Here is a 17883-nt window from a genome sequence, read left to right as displayed (position 1 = left end):
CTAGTTAGGTTCTGAAGTCATTATCTTGGAGACTTTGGCTTCCTCATGGAGTTTAATGTTCAGCTAGTGGCTAGTTTTACCTATCATCTGTTATGTCTACCACTTCTCCCCCTTTGTACGCCTTCTTGCTCTTTCTCACTCTTTGTTTATGATCGGCGTCTTTTAGGAATGTGTAAATTATTTGAAGCACAAGTGCTCAAAAATGGAAGGGCCCATGTTTGAAGAATCAATCTGACCCCAATTTGAGGCAGGCGTACCCCTCCCTACAAGTCCTCCTTTCTTGAGGAAGCAAACGTTATACGAGGAGATAGCGGGCAGTGGAGGGCTCCAGAGAAGCTGTATGTGCCTTTCCCACAGCAGCAAATGATAAGCAGTATGTCTTTTCCTGCTGGAGATCATTATTATTTACCATGGATTAGATCGCACCGTTCATGTATCTGGCACTTTACAAAGGCTGAGAGGGCAGGTCCCTACCCTGAATGGTATACAATCTATACAGTAGACAAGGAAAACTACTGGGGTGGGGGGATGGAGGCAGAGGTAGGAGAGGGAAACAGGCAGGGATCCAGGGCAGGCTGGATTGCCAGTTAATTCTCACTTTTTTTGTAAGTGGGGGACTGACAAGGGAGGTGGGCATCTCCAGCTGGGTTTTATGACCATTTCATTCACCATTTCATTGACGATTTTCAAGTACTTGCAAAATCAAGCTGGGTTTGTGAGAAGAACAGGATAGTTTTTAGCCATCCCTAGCTGCTATTGCATTTCCCCGCCCCACCCCCATTCCTGGAACAGTGTTCCCTTCTCTAGTCATCAGACCACTTCTTTGTCTTCCCATAAATCTCCCTCAAGCAAAATTTGTTTAGCAATTCTATTTCTGAATCACTCTAGTCTCATCTTACCTGGTCTCCCACTATCATTTGATCCTCAACTCGATTCCTCATGTAAAGCCTTGACTTCATCTACTTAAACCCACATTGCCCAATATCAGTTGTAAGTTTTGTGGCCAGCATTCTGGTCACTTTTAACACACTGTGCCCAACACATTTTATGGGTAAATGTTTTAATAGTAGTAGTATTGATACTGTTTAATAGTGTGTCTGATTAAGATCTTAATCAATTGTAAAATACAACATACAAACTATCCAGTGTCAAAGACTGTCAAAGTTACCAATAGCTAAGTATATACCTAGTGATTCCCCAACTTAAAGACAAATGAAGTATTGCCATTTTTCCCTTCTTCAACAGCTCCATCAAGAAATCCAGTTGCGTCAGAATGAAGCTTCACGGGATGCCCGAAAGAAAGACAAAATGGAAAGGGAACTGAAACAGGTCCAGACGGAATTAGAGAACAAGATAAATGATATGAAGACAATGCAGCAGGGTATGAATAGGAACAAGGAGGAACTCCTGAAATTAGAACAGCAACTCAAAGAGCAAAAGGTATTATTGTAAGCTCTTATGTTAAAATATCTCAAGAACAGACATGTATAGGCTCTAAGATCAAGTCAGATTTGGGGTATAACAGGAAGAGTTTCATTTACTAATTTCAGAACAGAATTAAAACACTGAGGGACAATACTGACTTTCTAGGCATTTTCCTTGACAATATATATTTTAAGGAAAAGCCCATCCCCAGCTCCACTCACACTGAAGTCAAATGAGAATGCTCCCTAATGATTTGCAGCAAGATATAACTATTATGCCATATGCACAGATTTATGCCCTAGTACCTTGTGTTAATTAAAACAGTATTGCTGAGTATCAGCCTTTAGTTTTCTCTCTATAGCACCTGGGGACTCTTTTCATACTCTGCAGCATTCTAAAATAATGTTTTTTTCAGCTCAAATATTTTAATAGTTTGAGTGCCTTTTAGAATAGTCACTCAAATCAGGAGAAATAGATGGAGACACTTAATGATTCACTGTGGGTAAAGACTTTCCCGCTCTCCCTCCATCTGCTCTCACCTTTCAGTTGGGAGCCAGTTTCCAGCAGTCACTGCTACCACAGCATGAACACAGCTGAAGGTGAAGGAACCAATAACTGACATCCATAGGTGGGGTGAGTTATATAATACTCAAGGCTGGGAAACACCAGGCACCAACAAGACAGGAGCAAGGCAGGAAGCCAGAAGACATGAAATGAAATGAATGTCTGAGACATTTCTGTGGAATCCTGTGAGATGATAGGGAACTTCTTTTTCCTATTTGTTTTTTTCTGTATTGCCAAGGAACAAATACGAGATCATTAGAAGGAAGGATTCTAAAGAGGGGATTAGTCTATGTTTGAAAAATTCTCCTGTGGCACATTAGGCAGAGTTACTTGTTTGGGCCTAGCAATACCTATTGGCTTGATCTCAACAATGATAGGATATCTTATTTTATGAGGCTTTTGAAACTGTCACATTGAAGACGTGGCAACCTAGACAGAATGGATGTTGCCTAGTAGTTGCAACTATGGAATATTAATTGGGCCACTGCCTATATAAGATATTTGTGGGCTTGAGCCAGTTGCTTCTGAGCCACTTTTCTTCATAAGTTAAAAGGAAAATGTCATATTTTCTGATCCAGAGATTTCTGGACCACAAGATTTCAATGAAATCAAATATATACAGTCATCATAACTAGTAGCCATTGATAGTGTTGCAGAACTCAGAGTCAGAGAGACCACGGAGTGAAAGAAAAAGAGTTTTTCTTTATTTAACACGGGCTTAAGGCTGGAATCACTTCCAAAGAGCCAAAAGCCCCGATTTACATCAGCACATTGTTTTTATAGATATTGTGACACATAGGAAATGGCTCCTCCTCTCCCTCCCGTGTGGGGTTGCAGTCCTCAACATTTCTTCTCCTAGCACCATTGTTTATAATACAAGAAATGGGTTATAGGGTAGCCATGATAAGCAGAGAACAGCAGAGAACATGATATACATATCACCATGACCTTAGCCTTTGTTGACAAGAAATTCCTGTGTCTCGTCAGCTTATAAACATATATTTCAGAGAGCAAGAGCTCAGCAAGAACATGAAGCATGAGACTGCATGAGGCTACTTAGTCTGACCCCCGATATGGCTGCTACAATAGCTTTATCAATGTGTATAATCCTCTTTGAAACATCTAATTTGGTGGCCATCACCATGCCTTGTGGTAGTGAATTCCCTGCCACCTGCAATCCTTTAGCTAGATATGCTAGGTATTAAAACTGGGGCCTTCTGCAGAAGTAAGGCATGCAGTCTACCACTGCGGAATAGTCCCATGCCCTTATTAATGTAGGATTTCCCTGCTAAAATTCATATGTCCTTGTCACTATTGCTGATTAAAACCATTTGATTCTCATGCTCATTTGCAGTTATTACAGGAAGTGTTGTACACTTTTTGCCAAATGGCAAACAGGCATTAAAATATTTGTCTTCCACCTGTGAAGGAGACTGGAAAAAGATTACACCCACGGTGTAATTCATTCCATCCCCGAACCCAAGCTGTTGAACAATTATCACATTTCTCAGCATATTCAATTACTAATGTGGTGATAAAGAGCATGTGATAATGAGAATAAAATGTGAGGGAAACATGGAAAAGTTTGAGGTGATACTGGGTTTTTTGAGGAGGTAATCCTGGAGGTATAGTAATCAACTGCATTGTGCCACAATCCACAGATCCTCAATGAAAGAGCCACGAAAGAACTGGAACAATCTACAGCGAGAAATGCTAAGCTCCAGCTAGAGAATGAACAGCATAGTTTGGCCATTGAACAACTCATGCAAGAGAACCAGCAGAAAACCATGGAGCTGAGAGTAAGTTCAAGGTTTTAAGCATACATCAGACATAATCCCAGTTCAGAAATAGCATTGTACATAATGGCTGTTTTATGTGTGTGTGACTAGTAGTTCAGATGTCTGAAGTTTTGCTCTTTTGGCACCAACGGAGACTTCCCTTGGAATAAAAATAACAGCTTTGGAAAGGCAATTTTTGTCAGGAACGTGGGAGAAAGGGTTGAACCTCTCCTTTCCTCTGGTCAATGGCTGCTATTTGCATAACAAAAAACGTGCACATTAATTGCATTAACATAATTAATTTCATGTATAATTTGTCCCTGAAAGTGAGTACACATGGAAAGTGACGGCATCACAATCTGCTCATAAACACTATTTTTTTTCAACGAAAAGGTTACTTTTCCAATTACTCTCTCCTTGCCCTTCTGTGTTGTTCTCTAACCCTTTGTGTTTTTTTGTACTGTTTTTGTGTCATCCTAGAGGTTCCTGCCTTTCAAAGTTAGGTCAATCTCTCCTTGAAATGAAAAACACTATATAAACCTAAGATATTGCCATTGTTCATCTGTTGTGTCTAATCTCCAGTCAAGAGCATATCTGTAGTTACAACATGGCTTATGTTAAAGAAGAGGACAGAAAACCAATATTTTATTGAGCTTTAGTAAAATACATCCTATTCTCCTAAACAGAGGAAGTCACTTGCTGATAAAGTGTTCTCTTTCAAGGGGCTCTGTTGGTGAAAACAATGAAAACAATTTACTAGAGATTTCTGAAACGTGTTACCCAGACTTGGTGTAGCATAAGGATTCACTTTAAGCACAACAGGCTATCAAGATTATTTTCTGATCCTTTTTTTATATACATAGAAGGTGACTGAGTCCACATGATTGGCAGCTGGCAGCATGGCTTAAACAAGCTATGGTGGCTTTCAGTGCATGCTGGCCACCATTGTGAATATTCAGACTGTGGCGGGTGATTGCTGCGGCTTATTGTGTTGTGCAAACCTGGGCTGTGTCACTTGTTACCATGGTTAACAAGCCACCCAGAAACTGTAGGCTTTTCTTGGGTTCTGGGGTAGCTTGCTAACCACAGTAACAATCTACCCTGCCCATGTTTGCACAACATGATAAGCCATGGCGACAGCCCACTGCACTTGAATATTCACAGTGTTGGCTGACATGCGCCGCAAGCCATCGTGGCTTATTTAAGCCATGCTGCCAGCCACCAATTGTGCAAACCAGTCCCATATGTTATTACAAGCTATTATAAAACCAGATAAACTTCCTTTAGAAGCCATGATACTTCCAAAGAGTCTTGTGGCATTTAAAAGGCTAACACATTAATTCTGGCATGTTTTTTTTGTAGGCAAAAGCCTAGTTCATTAGATACACAGTAGACTTGTACCTCTTTCTTTTCTCACATACAGAAGAGCACATGCATACTTATCCCTGGAGTTACATTTCCATAGAAAGACATATGCACATACATTTGCTGGAAAGATAGGTTTAACTTTCACACCTTGGTTCCTTTATTTTCCATTACTTTCATACAGAAAGCAGAATGCATGAGAGAACAGAGCAGGGGTGTAGTCTTTTGTTTACATAAGAACTGCATAATTGTCAGGGGTGTTTCTGAGTGCAGGGAGTGGAATAGCAGTTCAGATTCTGAAGGAGAACCGCCAGACATGGGGGAGGTGTTTTCCCAGGCTAGTCCAGACATGACTAGGTCGGCTTCTCAGGTTACAGATGTCCAGCTGGCTGAGGATGTGGGTCCCTCTTCACCCCCCCCCCCCATGATAGGCAGTGAACAGGAGGAGGTGAGGTTTAGGGAGTCTGACCTAATAGACGCAAGACGCAGGCGCAGAGCAAAGAGAGAGAAGGCAGGGGTGGAACTTAGATGGTCTACCCGATTGGCCTTGCACGAAAAGCTGTGCTTAGAGGCCTCACGAGAGAGACCTCCTCCCACTTAAGTTAGGCTAGTGAGACCTCCTCTTGTTAACTACCTTTGAATCCTCGAAGGCATTCCTTTGTAGACTGAGAGTCACTGAGAATTTGCATCTGTATGACACTGTGAAGTAATTGGATTAAAAGCTGTAGACTGAAGCCTCTCCTCTGTGTTTGTTTTCAGGCGTTGAAGTAAAGTGGGGGCTAAAGGAAACCTGACAATAATACCCTATCCAGGCTCTCCTGATGGGAAGATGATGCTTGATGCCATATTGGTAGAAAAGAGGAAGGAAGGCACCTTAGTCCTTAGGCTAGTTGTAGTGGCAAATGTTCCTCAGTAACCAAGACATTCATGAATCCAGAAAGAGAAAAGAATAGATTGGGGAGAAAAGAGGATGGAGGAACCTAAGCTGTGCTCTGCAAAACCTTACAGCCTCTAGATATTTTTGGAAGCATTTTTTTATTGGAGAGGACAATGGCTGTTATTGTTTTATTTTACCAAACACATGACAATAGCAGTGAAGGAAGGAGTTGAAGGAGTGTTGTCTCTCCATTCCTATTTCTTTGCCTTCCATAGGCGAGAGAAGATGAGTTGTCTCAGATGCGTCAAGAGATTGCAAAGCTTTCCAAAGTGAGGGAGGTTATGCAGCGAAAACTACGTGTTGTAGAAGAGCACAAAACACAAGCAGAATATGAAAGGGACACTCTTAAAAACCAGATAAGTGGACTGGAGAAAGGTAAGAGTCAAATTCAAAGCAATTATGTGGAAACTTGGTTTGAAAAAACTTTTCTCAAGTGTTAAGGGAAAAGGCAGGCTTTTGGATTTTCATGGTGGGTCAACTCTGTGGATTTTGTAATATTTTCAGGGGATCCTGGAAATGCAAGTATGCAGCTGTGAAATTTGGCCAGTTGTACCTCCTTGACAAATATCTACCATGTGCTTTGCATACATGTTTTTTCCTTTGAAACGTTACAGAAAAAATATGATTGACATGGTACTAATTGTTGGATAATAGGAACAACTCCGCATGCTTCCAAACGCTAGGGAGTGATAGAGAATGTCATGTAGCTTGATCAGTTCCTATTTCCTTCTCCCTCCCTTCCTCTTCCTTCTTCCTCTTGCCTAAACAAGCAGGTGCCATGCTGCCTCCAGAGAAGAAGCAGGTAACTGTATCTCATGCCTTCACTTACACTCCCGCACTCAGCTTTAGGGGGTGCTTGTAGTTAAACAGTATTAGATAGCCTTTTCTGACAGTGTATAAAAGCAGTAATAACATAAGTTGATTTGAACTTCTTTTAAACTGGCTGTAGCCTGTGTTTATTGCCTCCAATACTTAATGGTGTGTTGCCACAGTTTCCCTGTATAAAGCAACTGTGCTGTAAGTCAAACCAGATTTTCCAATACTAACAGATTCAGAAAATGGAGGAACTTTTGCAGAATGTGGTAGCAGTTACAGAATTCCAGTAGAAAATTGTTGAATGCAGAGTAGTAAGGAACTTGACTCAGCAGTTGCCATCAGCTGGGCTGAGAAATGTGTGTGGTGCTTGGCTGAGAATACAGTGAAAATTGTGGGAGTAGCTATGGATATTTAGTTCTTGCCCACTTCTCTTAGGGTGCAATCCTATGGCAACTAGTCAGCAGCTAGATCGCCATAAGATAGGTTGGTTCCTGGGAAGTGACCTGGGAGCCTGTGCTACGAGGTCGGTTCCTGGAGAACCCACCTCTACCCCCTCTTGCAGTGCCTCGTAGGCAGCGCAGATCGGCCCCACGCTCATAAGAGCAGCATAGAGCAGTGAAAACGGGGTGTTTCTGGGGGCAGGGCAGGCTGGGGAGGTCAGAAATGCTGGTACGACACATCCTATGTGTCGTCCGGCTGCCGCTGTCTGCTCTGTGAGGTCCTGTGGCTAGATAGCCAAAATTGGCTGTCTAGCCACGAAAGCCAGGCGAGGGGAGTGAGGAGGAGTTCCGCTCCTCACCACTCCTTCCGCCCTCTACTGGATAGGCGGTCGCCCCCAGGGTTGGAGGCAACTGTCAATCCACATAGGATTGCTCCCTCCATTGCAGGAATACACTGAAGTGATCCCTGAGATGAAAGAGGGGGATATTAATATTGAATAGTTCAGTGTATAATGACAGTGATGAATCTTCAGTACCTAAATCTAAATCCGTGTCCAGAGTTTTTTTTTTTAAATGACTCTTATAAACAGATTGAATACATTTGTTTTTGAATCACAGCCCCTATTATGGGGATCAAAAATTCCCACAGATTTCCATACACCTTGCCTCCATCATTTTGGGGGCAAGCTGTAAACATCACCGTTTCCTTTATTTCTTATGTTCAGGTTGTGAGTACCATTGCTTATGCAGCCAAAAACTCAGGGTGTATGAGACTTTAATTTTTGCTTGCAAAACGTGAGCATGCAAAATATTCACAAATTGTCAAACACGTGTTCGTGTTTGTCTTGTTCCTGATTCCCAGTTCCATTTGAGCAAATCTTCTCTATAGACTGAATCAGTCCCACTTTAATCTATGGATGAAATTTGTGCAAATTAGGAAATTTACACAAATTTGGGGAAATGTTTGCAAATCAGCTGGCTTGAGGGAACACCCCAAGGTTTGCAGAAATACAAAAAATCTTTAGAAAAAACCCTAGAGCAGAATCCTCCAAAATAGCCCAATGGGGACTGGACATGCTTAATAGCCATGAAATGCTGACTGACTGTTCGGGGGTGGGGGGCATAAAACTGGATAGCAGTAGGAACTGATTGAAGTATCCTAGAAGAGAGCATGACTGGCTGAACAGAAGCGTTTCACACCACAACATTTTATTGCAGGTCCCACTTACATATATTAATAGTGATCTCAGTTCTTGGGCTGCTGGAACTTAGTTATATGCCCCAAACGGCACCCTTCATGTACAAAAGGGAGGTATCAGCAGTCAGGTTTTCGGAACCCCAAGGTTTGTGGAACTACAAAAATTATTTAGAAAAACAATCTTCTGAACCCCAAGCATGCCCAGTGGTCATGGAATGTGGGAAAAATTGAAAACCAGGAGGGATTGGGAGTGGAATAGAGTATCTTGGAAGAGGCCAGGAAGAAGTAGGAATAGAATGGAGTATCCTGAAAGAGGGTTCATGGCTGGTTTTAGTCAGCCAGCCGTGAACAGAAATACTCCACATTGCAACATTTTTATTGCAGGTTCCATTTGTTAAGTTTCTAAAAAGGGATCATGAGGAGTTTCTCATTCAATGAACTGAGTTTAAAAAACTGACTCCATAATATCTTGATTTGTTCAACCTATGCTAATTCTGAACTCAAAGTTTGTACTCTTTTCCTGTGCTTTAGAGTTGGAATGTGCAAAAAAGCAAGCAGAGATGGATAAGAAAGCTATAGATGAGCTTGTGAGAGAAAGAGATATATTGAACAAGGTGAGTATGCACAGCAGATATTTCAGGCCTTTGCACATATCCAAAAACTACTTGTGGTCCTTAGTTGTGGTTCCCTATTCGAGCAAGGAGGCATCCAAAATGGGTTATGTCTCCCTACTGCCCAGAGCAAGGCAGGGATCACATGACCATGCTTTTGTTCAGCCCCTCAGCTCTGGCTCCTCCTCTCCAGTTTGTTCCCTGCCTTTGCCCAGGACACAGCTAGTCTCATTATTGTCCTCATTTCCGTACCTCAGATTTGTTTTCCCCTTGCTTTTTTTCTTCCTTTTTCTGTATATAGAAAAAGAGAAAATGGTTTCTTTCCCCCTTTTTTCCTGTATTTTCCTCCTTTGCTCCTGGGTGCTTTGCCTGTGAGAGCAAACATGCCAGCTGAACAACAGAAGAAGTTTGGATGACACAGAGTCCTCTGGAGCATGGGATGAAGAAACCAAGGTCAGTGGCAGGTCCAGACCTCTGGCAAAGCAGCTGAGGTGCTCTCTGACCGAAATGCAGCAGTGCCTGACAAACGAGGAGAAAATTTGGGAGTCAGACAGGCTGCTTCTCTCAGAGCTGCACACACAGCTATCCGGTGGATGTGGTTTTTCCCACTTCCACTCCAGAGCATATGACTCCTGCCCGCCATTTTGGGGCTTTCCCTGCAGTGCTCAAAGAGGAGGAGAGAGAAGAATTGGTCCAGGAGCCATGCTAGCCTCCTGCTAGGCAGCAGAAAGCCACCCAGTCTCATAAACAACAAGTGGAGTTTGTTGTTTTGGATGGGTGGGTAGCAGAGCTTGGGAATGATGACATGTGCCAGCCGTTTCCTGCCTTTTATTGACCATCTCTGAGGCAGCTTCTTCTTAGTACTCCCCACCAGGGAGCCTCAGTCATGCAGAATAAAAATATTGCTGAACTCCCTCCTCAACAGGGCCCCACCCCCACCAATTCTTCTAAGGATTCCAATAGTTTAAGGTGCAGTCCTATGCATGTTTAGACAGAAGAAAGTCCTACAACTCCCAGCATTCCCCACCCAGCATAGTTGGCTGGGGAATGCTGAGAGTTGTAGGCCTTTCTTCTGTCTAAACTTGCATAGGATTGTGCCCTTACTTACTCAGATCCAAGCAGCTGTTTCGGCAGCACTTCCGGGTTAACAAAATCCAGCAGCTCAAACTGTGTGTAGGAAGGATAATAATATCGGGGATAGATTTAACGGTGTGGATTTTGAAGACATAAGCTATGCCGTGCAGGGCCACCCAAGACGGACAGGTCATGGCAGAGAGTTCTGACAAAATGCGGTCCACTGGAGAAGGAAATGGCAACCCACTCCAGTATTCTTGCCAAGAAAACCCCATGGAACGTAGCACAAGGTTAAAAGATATGACGCCGGAAGATGAGCCCCTCAGGTCGGAAGGTGTCCAATATACTACTGGGGAAGAGCAGAGGGTATTTCCAAGTAGCGCCAGAAAGAGTGAAGCGGCTGGGCCAAAGCCGAAAGGATACTCAGCCGTGGATGTGTCCGGTGGTGAAAAGAAAATCCGATGCTGTAAAGAACAATATTGTTTAGGAACCTGGAATGTAAGATCAATGAATCAAAGTAAGCTGGAGGTGGTCAAACATGAGGTGGCAAGACTGAACATTGACATCTTGGGAATCAGCAAACTAATATGGATAAGCATGGGCGAATTTAATTCAGGTGACCATCATATTTACTACTGTGGGCAAGAATCCCGTAGAAGAAATGGAGTAGCAGTCATAGTCAACAAAAGGGTGGGAAAAGCAGTACTGGGGTACAATCTTAAAAACGATAGAATGATCTCAGTATGAATCCAAGGCAAACCATTCAACATCACAGTAATTCAAGTCTATGCTCCAACCACTGATGCTGAAGAAGCTGAGGTTGATCGGTTCTATGAAGACCTACAACACCTTCTAGAACTAACACCAAAAAAAGATGTTCTCTTTATCATAGGGGATTGGAATGCTAAAGTAGGAAGTCAAGAAATCACCGGGATAACTGGCAAGCATGGCCTTGGTGTACAAAATGAAGCAGGACAAAGGCTAATAGAGTTTTGCCAAGAGAACACGCTGATCATAGCAAACACTCTTTTCCAACAGCACAAGAGGCGACTCTACACATGGACGTCACCAGATGGTCAATATCGAAGTCAGATTGATTATGTCCTTTGCAGCCAAAGATGGAGAAGCTCTATACAGTCAGTCAAAACAAGACCTGGAGCTGACTGTGGCTCAGTTCATGAGCTGCTTGTTGCAAAATTCCGGCTTAAATTGAAGAATGTAGGGAAAGCCACTAAACCGTTCAGGTATGACCTAAATCATATCCCTGATGAATATACAGTGGAGGTGATGAATAGATTTAAGGGATTAGACCTGATAGACAGAGTGCCTGAGGAACTATGGACGGAGGTCCGAAACATTGTTCAGGAGGCAGCAACTAAATCCATCCCAAAGAAAAAGAAATGCAAGAAAGCCAAGTGGCTGTCTGATGAGGCTTTACAAGTAGCTGAGGAAAGAAGGGAAGCGAAAAGCAAGGGAGAAAGGGGAAGATATATCCAACTGAAAGCAGAGTTCCAGAGAATAGCAAGGAGAGACAAGAAGGCCTTTTTAAATGAACAATGCAAAGAAATTGAAGAAAACAACAGAATGGGAAAGACTAGAGATCTCTTCAAGAAAATTGGAGATCTCAAGGGAACGTTTTGTGCAAAGACGGGCATGATAAAGGACAAAGAAGGCAGGGACCTAACAGAAGCAGATGAGATTAAGAAGAGGTGGCAAGAATACACAGAAGAACTATACAGGAAAGATCTGAATGTCCCTGATAGCCATGATAGTGCGGTCACTGAACTGGAGCTGGACATCCTCGAGAGTGAAGCCAAGTGGGCCTTAGGAAGCATTACTAACAACAAAGCTAGTGGAGATGACAGTATTCCAGCTGAGCTATTTAAAATCCTAAAAGACGATGCTGTTAAAGTGCTGCACTCAATATGCCAACAAATTTGGAACACTCAACAGTGGCCACAAGACTGGAAAAGGTCAGTTTACATTCCAATTCCAAAGAAGGGCAATGCCAAAGAGTGTTCAAACTACCGTACAATTGCGCTCATTTCACATGCCAACAAGGTGATGCTCAAAATCCTACAAGCTAGGCTTCAGCAGTGTGCGAACCAAGAACTACCGGAAGTACAAGCTGGGTTTCGAAGAGGCAGAGGAACTAGAGATCAAATCACCAACTTTCGCTGGATCATGGAGAAAGCAAGAGAATTCCAGAAAAATGTCTATTTCTGCTTCATTGACTAAACTAAAGCCTTTGATTGTGTGGATCACAACAAACTGTGGCAAATTCTGAAAGAGATGGGGGTACCAGACCACCTTATCTGTCTCCTGAGAAACCTGTACGAGGGTCAAGAAGCAACAGTAAGAACCAGACATGGAACAACCGATTGGTTCAAAATTGGGAAAGGAGTATGACAAGGCTGCATATTGTCGCCCTGCTTATTTAATTTATATGCAGGGTACATCATGAGAAACGCCAGGTTGGATGAATCACAGGTCGGAATTCAGATTGCCAGGAGAAATATCAACAACTTCCGATACGCAGATGATACCACCCTAATGGCAGAAAGCGAAGAGGATCTCAAGAGCCTCTTGTTGAGGGTGAAAGAGGAGAGTGCAAAAGCTGGTTTGAAACTCGACATTAAAAAAACGAAGATCATGGCATCTGGCCCCATCACTTCCTGGCATATGGAAGGGGAAGAAATGGAAGCAGTGACAGATTTTACTTTCTTGGGCTCCAAGATCACCGCAGACGGTGACTGTAGCCATGAAATTAAAAGACGCTTGCTCCTTGGGAGGAAAGCTATGGCAACCCTAGACAGCATAGTAAGAAGCAGAGACATCACCTTGCCGACAAAGGTCCGTCTAATCAAAGCTATGGTTTTCCCAGTAGTAACGTATGGCTGTGAGAGCTGGACTATAAGGAAGGCTGAGCGCTGAAGAATTGATGCTTTCGAACTGTGGTGCTGGAGAAGACTCTTACGAGTCCCCTGGACTGCAAGGAGGTCAAATCAGTCCATCCTAAAGGAAATCAACCCTGAGTGCTCATTGGAAGGACAGATACTGAAGCTGAAGCTCAAATATTTTGGCCACCTAATGCGAAGAGAAAGCTCTGGAAAAGACCCTGATGCTGGGAAAGACTGAAGGCAAAAGGAGAAGGGGACGGCAGAGGATGAGATGGCTAGATAGCATCACTGATGCAATGAATATGGACTTGAGCACGCTCCAGGAGAGAGTGCAGGACAGGAAGGCCTGGCGTGCTATGGTCCATGGGGTCACGAAGAGTCGGACACGACTGAACAACAACAACAACATTCCCCGTAGTAACCTATGGCTGTGAGAGCTGGACCATAAGGAAGGCTGAGTGAAGGAAGATAGATCCTTTTGAACTGTGGTGCTGGAGGAAAATTCTGAGAGTGTCTTGGACTGCAAGAAGATCAGACCAGTCCATACTCCAGGAAATAAAGCCAGACTGTTCCAGACTTGAGGGAATGATATTCAAGGCAAAACTGAAGTACTTTGGCCACATAATGAGAAGACAGGATACCCCGGAGAAGATGCTGATGCTAGGGAAAGTGGAAGGCAAAAGGAGGAGGGGCCGACCAAGGGCAAGGTGGATGGATGATATTCTGGAGGTGACGGGCTCAACCTTGGGGGAGCTGGGGGTGGCGAAAGCTGACAGGAAGCTCTGACGTGGGCTGGTCCATGAAGTCACGAAGAGTCGGAAGCGACTGACCGAATAAACAACAACAACAACAAGGAATTTTGCTTTAAAATGTGCCATTTCAATTGAGGGGGAATCTCTGTAAGTTCTGATATGGGCATTCAAAGGCAAGTGCCATTGACCACAATGGGAGTTACTTCTGAGGAGACACTAATGGGATGGTTGTGGGAAAGAGATGGAAACCAGCTCCCATTTTAACCCACAGGATCTTTATAAGGAAGCTGTGAAGTAGTTACTTTCTAAGGCAATGAATTGGAGCCTCGAGATCATGCTTAATCGCACTTAAGGAATTGTGCTTTAAAATGTGCCATGTCAGTTGAGGGGCTTCTCTGTTATTTTTGTGGTCATTGAGAGGGCAAGCCTCATTCAGCACAATGGGAGGAAACACCCCTTGACTGGAGTCATGGCGAAAGGCATACCCCTGGGCAGGGCCAGCATACCTGAGCTAAATGCGGGAGTTGGGGCATACAACAACTATACCAAGGAGAACTCGACGTAAGAAAAAGAATCAGACTTTAAGCAGTCTCAGGAAATCCAGTTTTTCCCTGTTAAGCTCCGGGATGGCTGCTGGATGGCCACAATGTCATGTATCCCTAACAACCTCAACATGCAGCCAGCTCGGAGTAAATCGTGGGTGGAAACACCCCCAAAGGAGGAACCCGGTCTTGTTCACTTCACCAGGAGGCATTAGATCTCCTACATTGAGCAGAGAACAACCTCCTTCCCATAGTTGCACAGCACATCCAAAGTACACAGAATGTACAGATGGATTTCCTCAGTCAAACATAGATCGATTCAGAGGAGTGGAGCCTGAGTCAGAAGGTGTTCAGGGCACTTCAGCAATGCTTGTAGAGTGGTTCTGTTTCCTTCCTCTCACAACCACAAATTCCCAGATACTTCACAATGTTCCTAACATCAGGTGCAAAAGCTTAGGCTGTCTTAACTTCCCCATGGCTGCAGGGACGTCTCTATGCCTTCCCTCAAATTCTGTTTCTAGCCAGGGTTCTACAGAAAATCAAAGTAGAAAGGGCAGAGGTCATGCTGGTAGTTCTATTCTGGTCCTGTCACCTCTGGTTTTCGACAATCTTGCACCTGGCATACAATACCCCCTGTTTTTTCCCTGTGCCTCCACACCTACTACATCAAGAAACAATCTTGCATCCATATAGGGATGGCAGAGAATTCTGCCACAGATCACAGTGAGGCCGAATGCCAGTGCATTCGGCCCCCCGAACTCCGTGGCGGAACGGCCTGCCACCCCCCCCGCGGATCCCCCCCGGGACGAGACTCACCTGGGGTGGATCTTCTGGGCGGCTGCGGCTCTGGCAGCAGCAGCGGCGGTGGGAGCTGGTCTTCTGACCGGCTGCCGCCATCGCCATTTCCACTCTTGTAAAAGAAAAAGAAAGAAAAAGAAAGACGTGATAGGCTACGTAAAGATTTACATAGCCTATTATGACTAGGTTTAAAACAAAACAAAACAATGTGATAGGCTACGTAAATCTTTACGTAGCCTATCATGGCTGGGTGGGTTAAAAACCCCCAAAACCCATGTACGCAAATGGCGGCGGCTACGGCCCCCGCCATTTGCGTTCCTTATTTTTGCCCTCTTAATCTACGTAAATATTTACGTAGACTATGACGGTGAAAATCAAGGGGAACGCAAATAGCGTAATGGGTGCTATTTGCGTCCCTTTTTGATTCCCTGTTTTAGCCTACGTAAATCGTAGGCTAAAACGGGGAATTAAAAAGGGACGCAAATAGCGCCCGCTACGCTATTTGCGTTCCCCTTGATTTTCGCCATCATAGTCTACGTAAATATTTACGTAGATTAAGAGGGCAAAAATAAGGAACGCAAATGGCGGCGGCCATAACCGCCGCCATTTGCGTGCGTGGGTTTTTGTTTTTTGTTTTACCCAGAGCCCTCCGCGGCCGGAAATCTGGCTGCGGACGGCTCTGGCCTGGCCGGGCCTGGCCGGCTGCTCCACGGAGCTGCTGCGGAGCACAGCCGGCCTCGGAGAATTCTGGGGGGAGGAACGGATCACCTCCACCCCTGTTGAGGATTCCGGGGGGAGGGACGGAAAGCGCCCCCCCACCATCAACATAATCCGCGAACAGGTAAGTGACTTTCGTACATCCCTACATCCATATCGAGGTTGGCTGCACCTAGTTGCATGGAGTCTGAGAGGCAAGCTTACCAACTCCCAGGTTACTGGAAGGAAGTCATTGCTTTTTTCCTGGTGAGCTTGCACCAAACATATTTACAACAACTTGGAAGATCTTCCTGCAGTGGTGCAAATGGAAAGAAGCAGGCTACAAAAAAAGCAGACATTAAAATCCTTTGATTTTTGCAGGCAGATCTAGATCTAGGTTTAAAGGTAAATACCCTGCACAGGCAAGCATCAGCCTTAAGCTCAGTACTCTCAAAGCACCTTGAGTTCGCACATACACCTCAGGCGCTTCTTGAGAGGAGCTGTGCTGCTAAGCCCTCCAGTGGTGCATTGTTTTCCAAATTGTAGCCTACAGGTTGTATTTACTGCTCTCAGCAAGGCTCCCCTTGAACCTCTGTGTTGTTTCTCTCTCCATCTGCTCTCCTAGGACTTCTCTACACCAGGCCTTTATCTACACCATTACTGGGGCTTCTGCTTCTGGATTCTTTGCAGGATTAAGATTAGCTCCTTTACACGTGCTTTTTTCAGGGATTTCCTTTGTCTGCAAGTTCTATATGTTTCATTATACAGCCACTAGATGGTCCTGTGGTATAGCGGAATTGCGGGAATACATGAGCTGTTGAAGCACCATTAAAGCTAAATACTGCATTTTCCCTGTTAAGAAAAAAGTCACAATAATGGCCAGAAAGCATGGGAGAGGCCCTGGAAGTTGACAACGTCATGTAATGGACCCACAAGCTATTGTGATTGACCGGTCACGAGCGCACAATAATAGCCTTGTATAGAGAAGCCCCTAGATGGTTTGTTTCCTAGAGGCTATAACATTGGCCTGACAAACCGCAGAGCTGACTTCTTTCTGCCAGAGACCATCTCTGCACCCTGCTTCATCCCGAAGGTTAACTTTACCTCCCACAGATCTCAGGACCTACTTCTACCTTCATTTTGCCCCAATCCTTCTCACCTTAAGGAGAGGGGTTGGCATAAGCTAGATGTGTGTAGAGTGGTCAACACTTACCTATGTAGAACAGTGGAATTTAGGAAGTCAGATTCCCTGTTCATTTCCTTCCATCCCACTGCCATGGGGGAAAACGGGATCTGGAGCCACCTTGGCAAGATGGATTAAAGCTTGCATTTTTACTCCATATGAATTGCAACACATTCCAAAACCTAGACATATCATGGCACACACTACAGGGGCAGCTGCTACTTCTGCACCTTTCAGCAGTGATGCACCCCTGTCTAAAATCTGCAGGGAGACCACTTGGTCCAGTTCTGATACTTTTTTTTCAGACACTACTAATTTGCTACCTACGACTCAGCCAAGGCTGCTTTTGGGTGGGGAATGCTGCAGCAGGTGGTAAATAGATCTTAAGACTCAGCCTCTGTCCCTCCCATAGAATTACACTGATTGGCTTGTGCACATCCCATTGTTCATGCCTCCTTGCTTGAACAGAGAATGGAACATTGGATAGTCACTGTGAAGGTTTCTTCCTTTTCGAAGCAAAGGAGGCATCCACACCGCACACCCAGGTTCTTGGCTTAGTCATAATTATGTTTGTTTTATGCATGTCTGGCTGAGGCCTGCCCCCTCTGAAGGAGTGGGCTGAGTCTTGGTTTTTCTATAGAGACTGTAATAGTTACTTATTATTCTGTGCTTACTCTAACCTGTTGTTGAATACCTTCTGACTTCATGCTTTATCTGTTGCTTGGTCACAAATAGGGATGAGCGGATCACTGAGCACCATTCCGGTCCGTGGCATCCGCTGGGGGAGGGGGGAGGGGGAGGCGA

General features: G+C 44.3%; 1 protein-coding gene across 1 annotated transcript in view; it reads left to right on the top strand.

The window, feature by feature from the left end:
• Positions 1–17883, top strand: part of CFAP58 (cilia and flagella associated protein 58) — a 142798-nt gene that overhangs the window by 15019 nt on the left and 109896 nt on the right. Inside the window, exons 5-8 of the mRNA XM_084846372.1 lie at positions 1246–1440; positions 3651–3788; positions 6285–6444; positions 9055–9137. Of these exons, the coding sequence (XP_084702498.1) occupies positions 1246–1440; positions 3651–3788; positions 6285–6444; positions 9055–9137 (576 nt within the window). The remainder of the gene's footprint in view (positions 1–1245; positions 1441–3650; positions 3789–6284; positions 6445–9054; positions 9138–17883) is intronic.

Source organism: Heloderma suspectum, chromosome 3 (genome assembly GCF_057233095.1).
Source record: "Heloderma suspectum isolate Gila_16-S chromosome 3, 16-S_ref, whole genome shotgun sequence".
In the NCBI taxonomy this organism is placed as follows: Eukaryota; Metazoa; Chordata; class Lepidosauria; order Squamata; family Helodermatidae; genus Heloderma; species Heloderma suspectum.
This window is presented reverse-complemented; position numbering and strand designations above follow the sequence as displayed.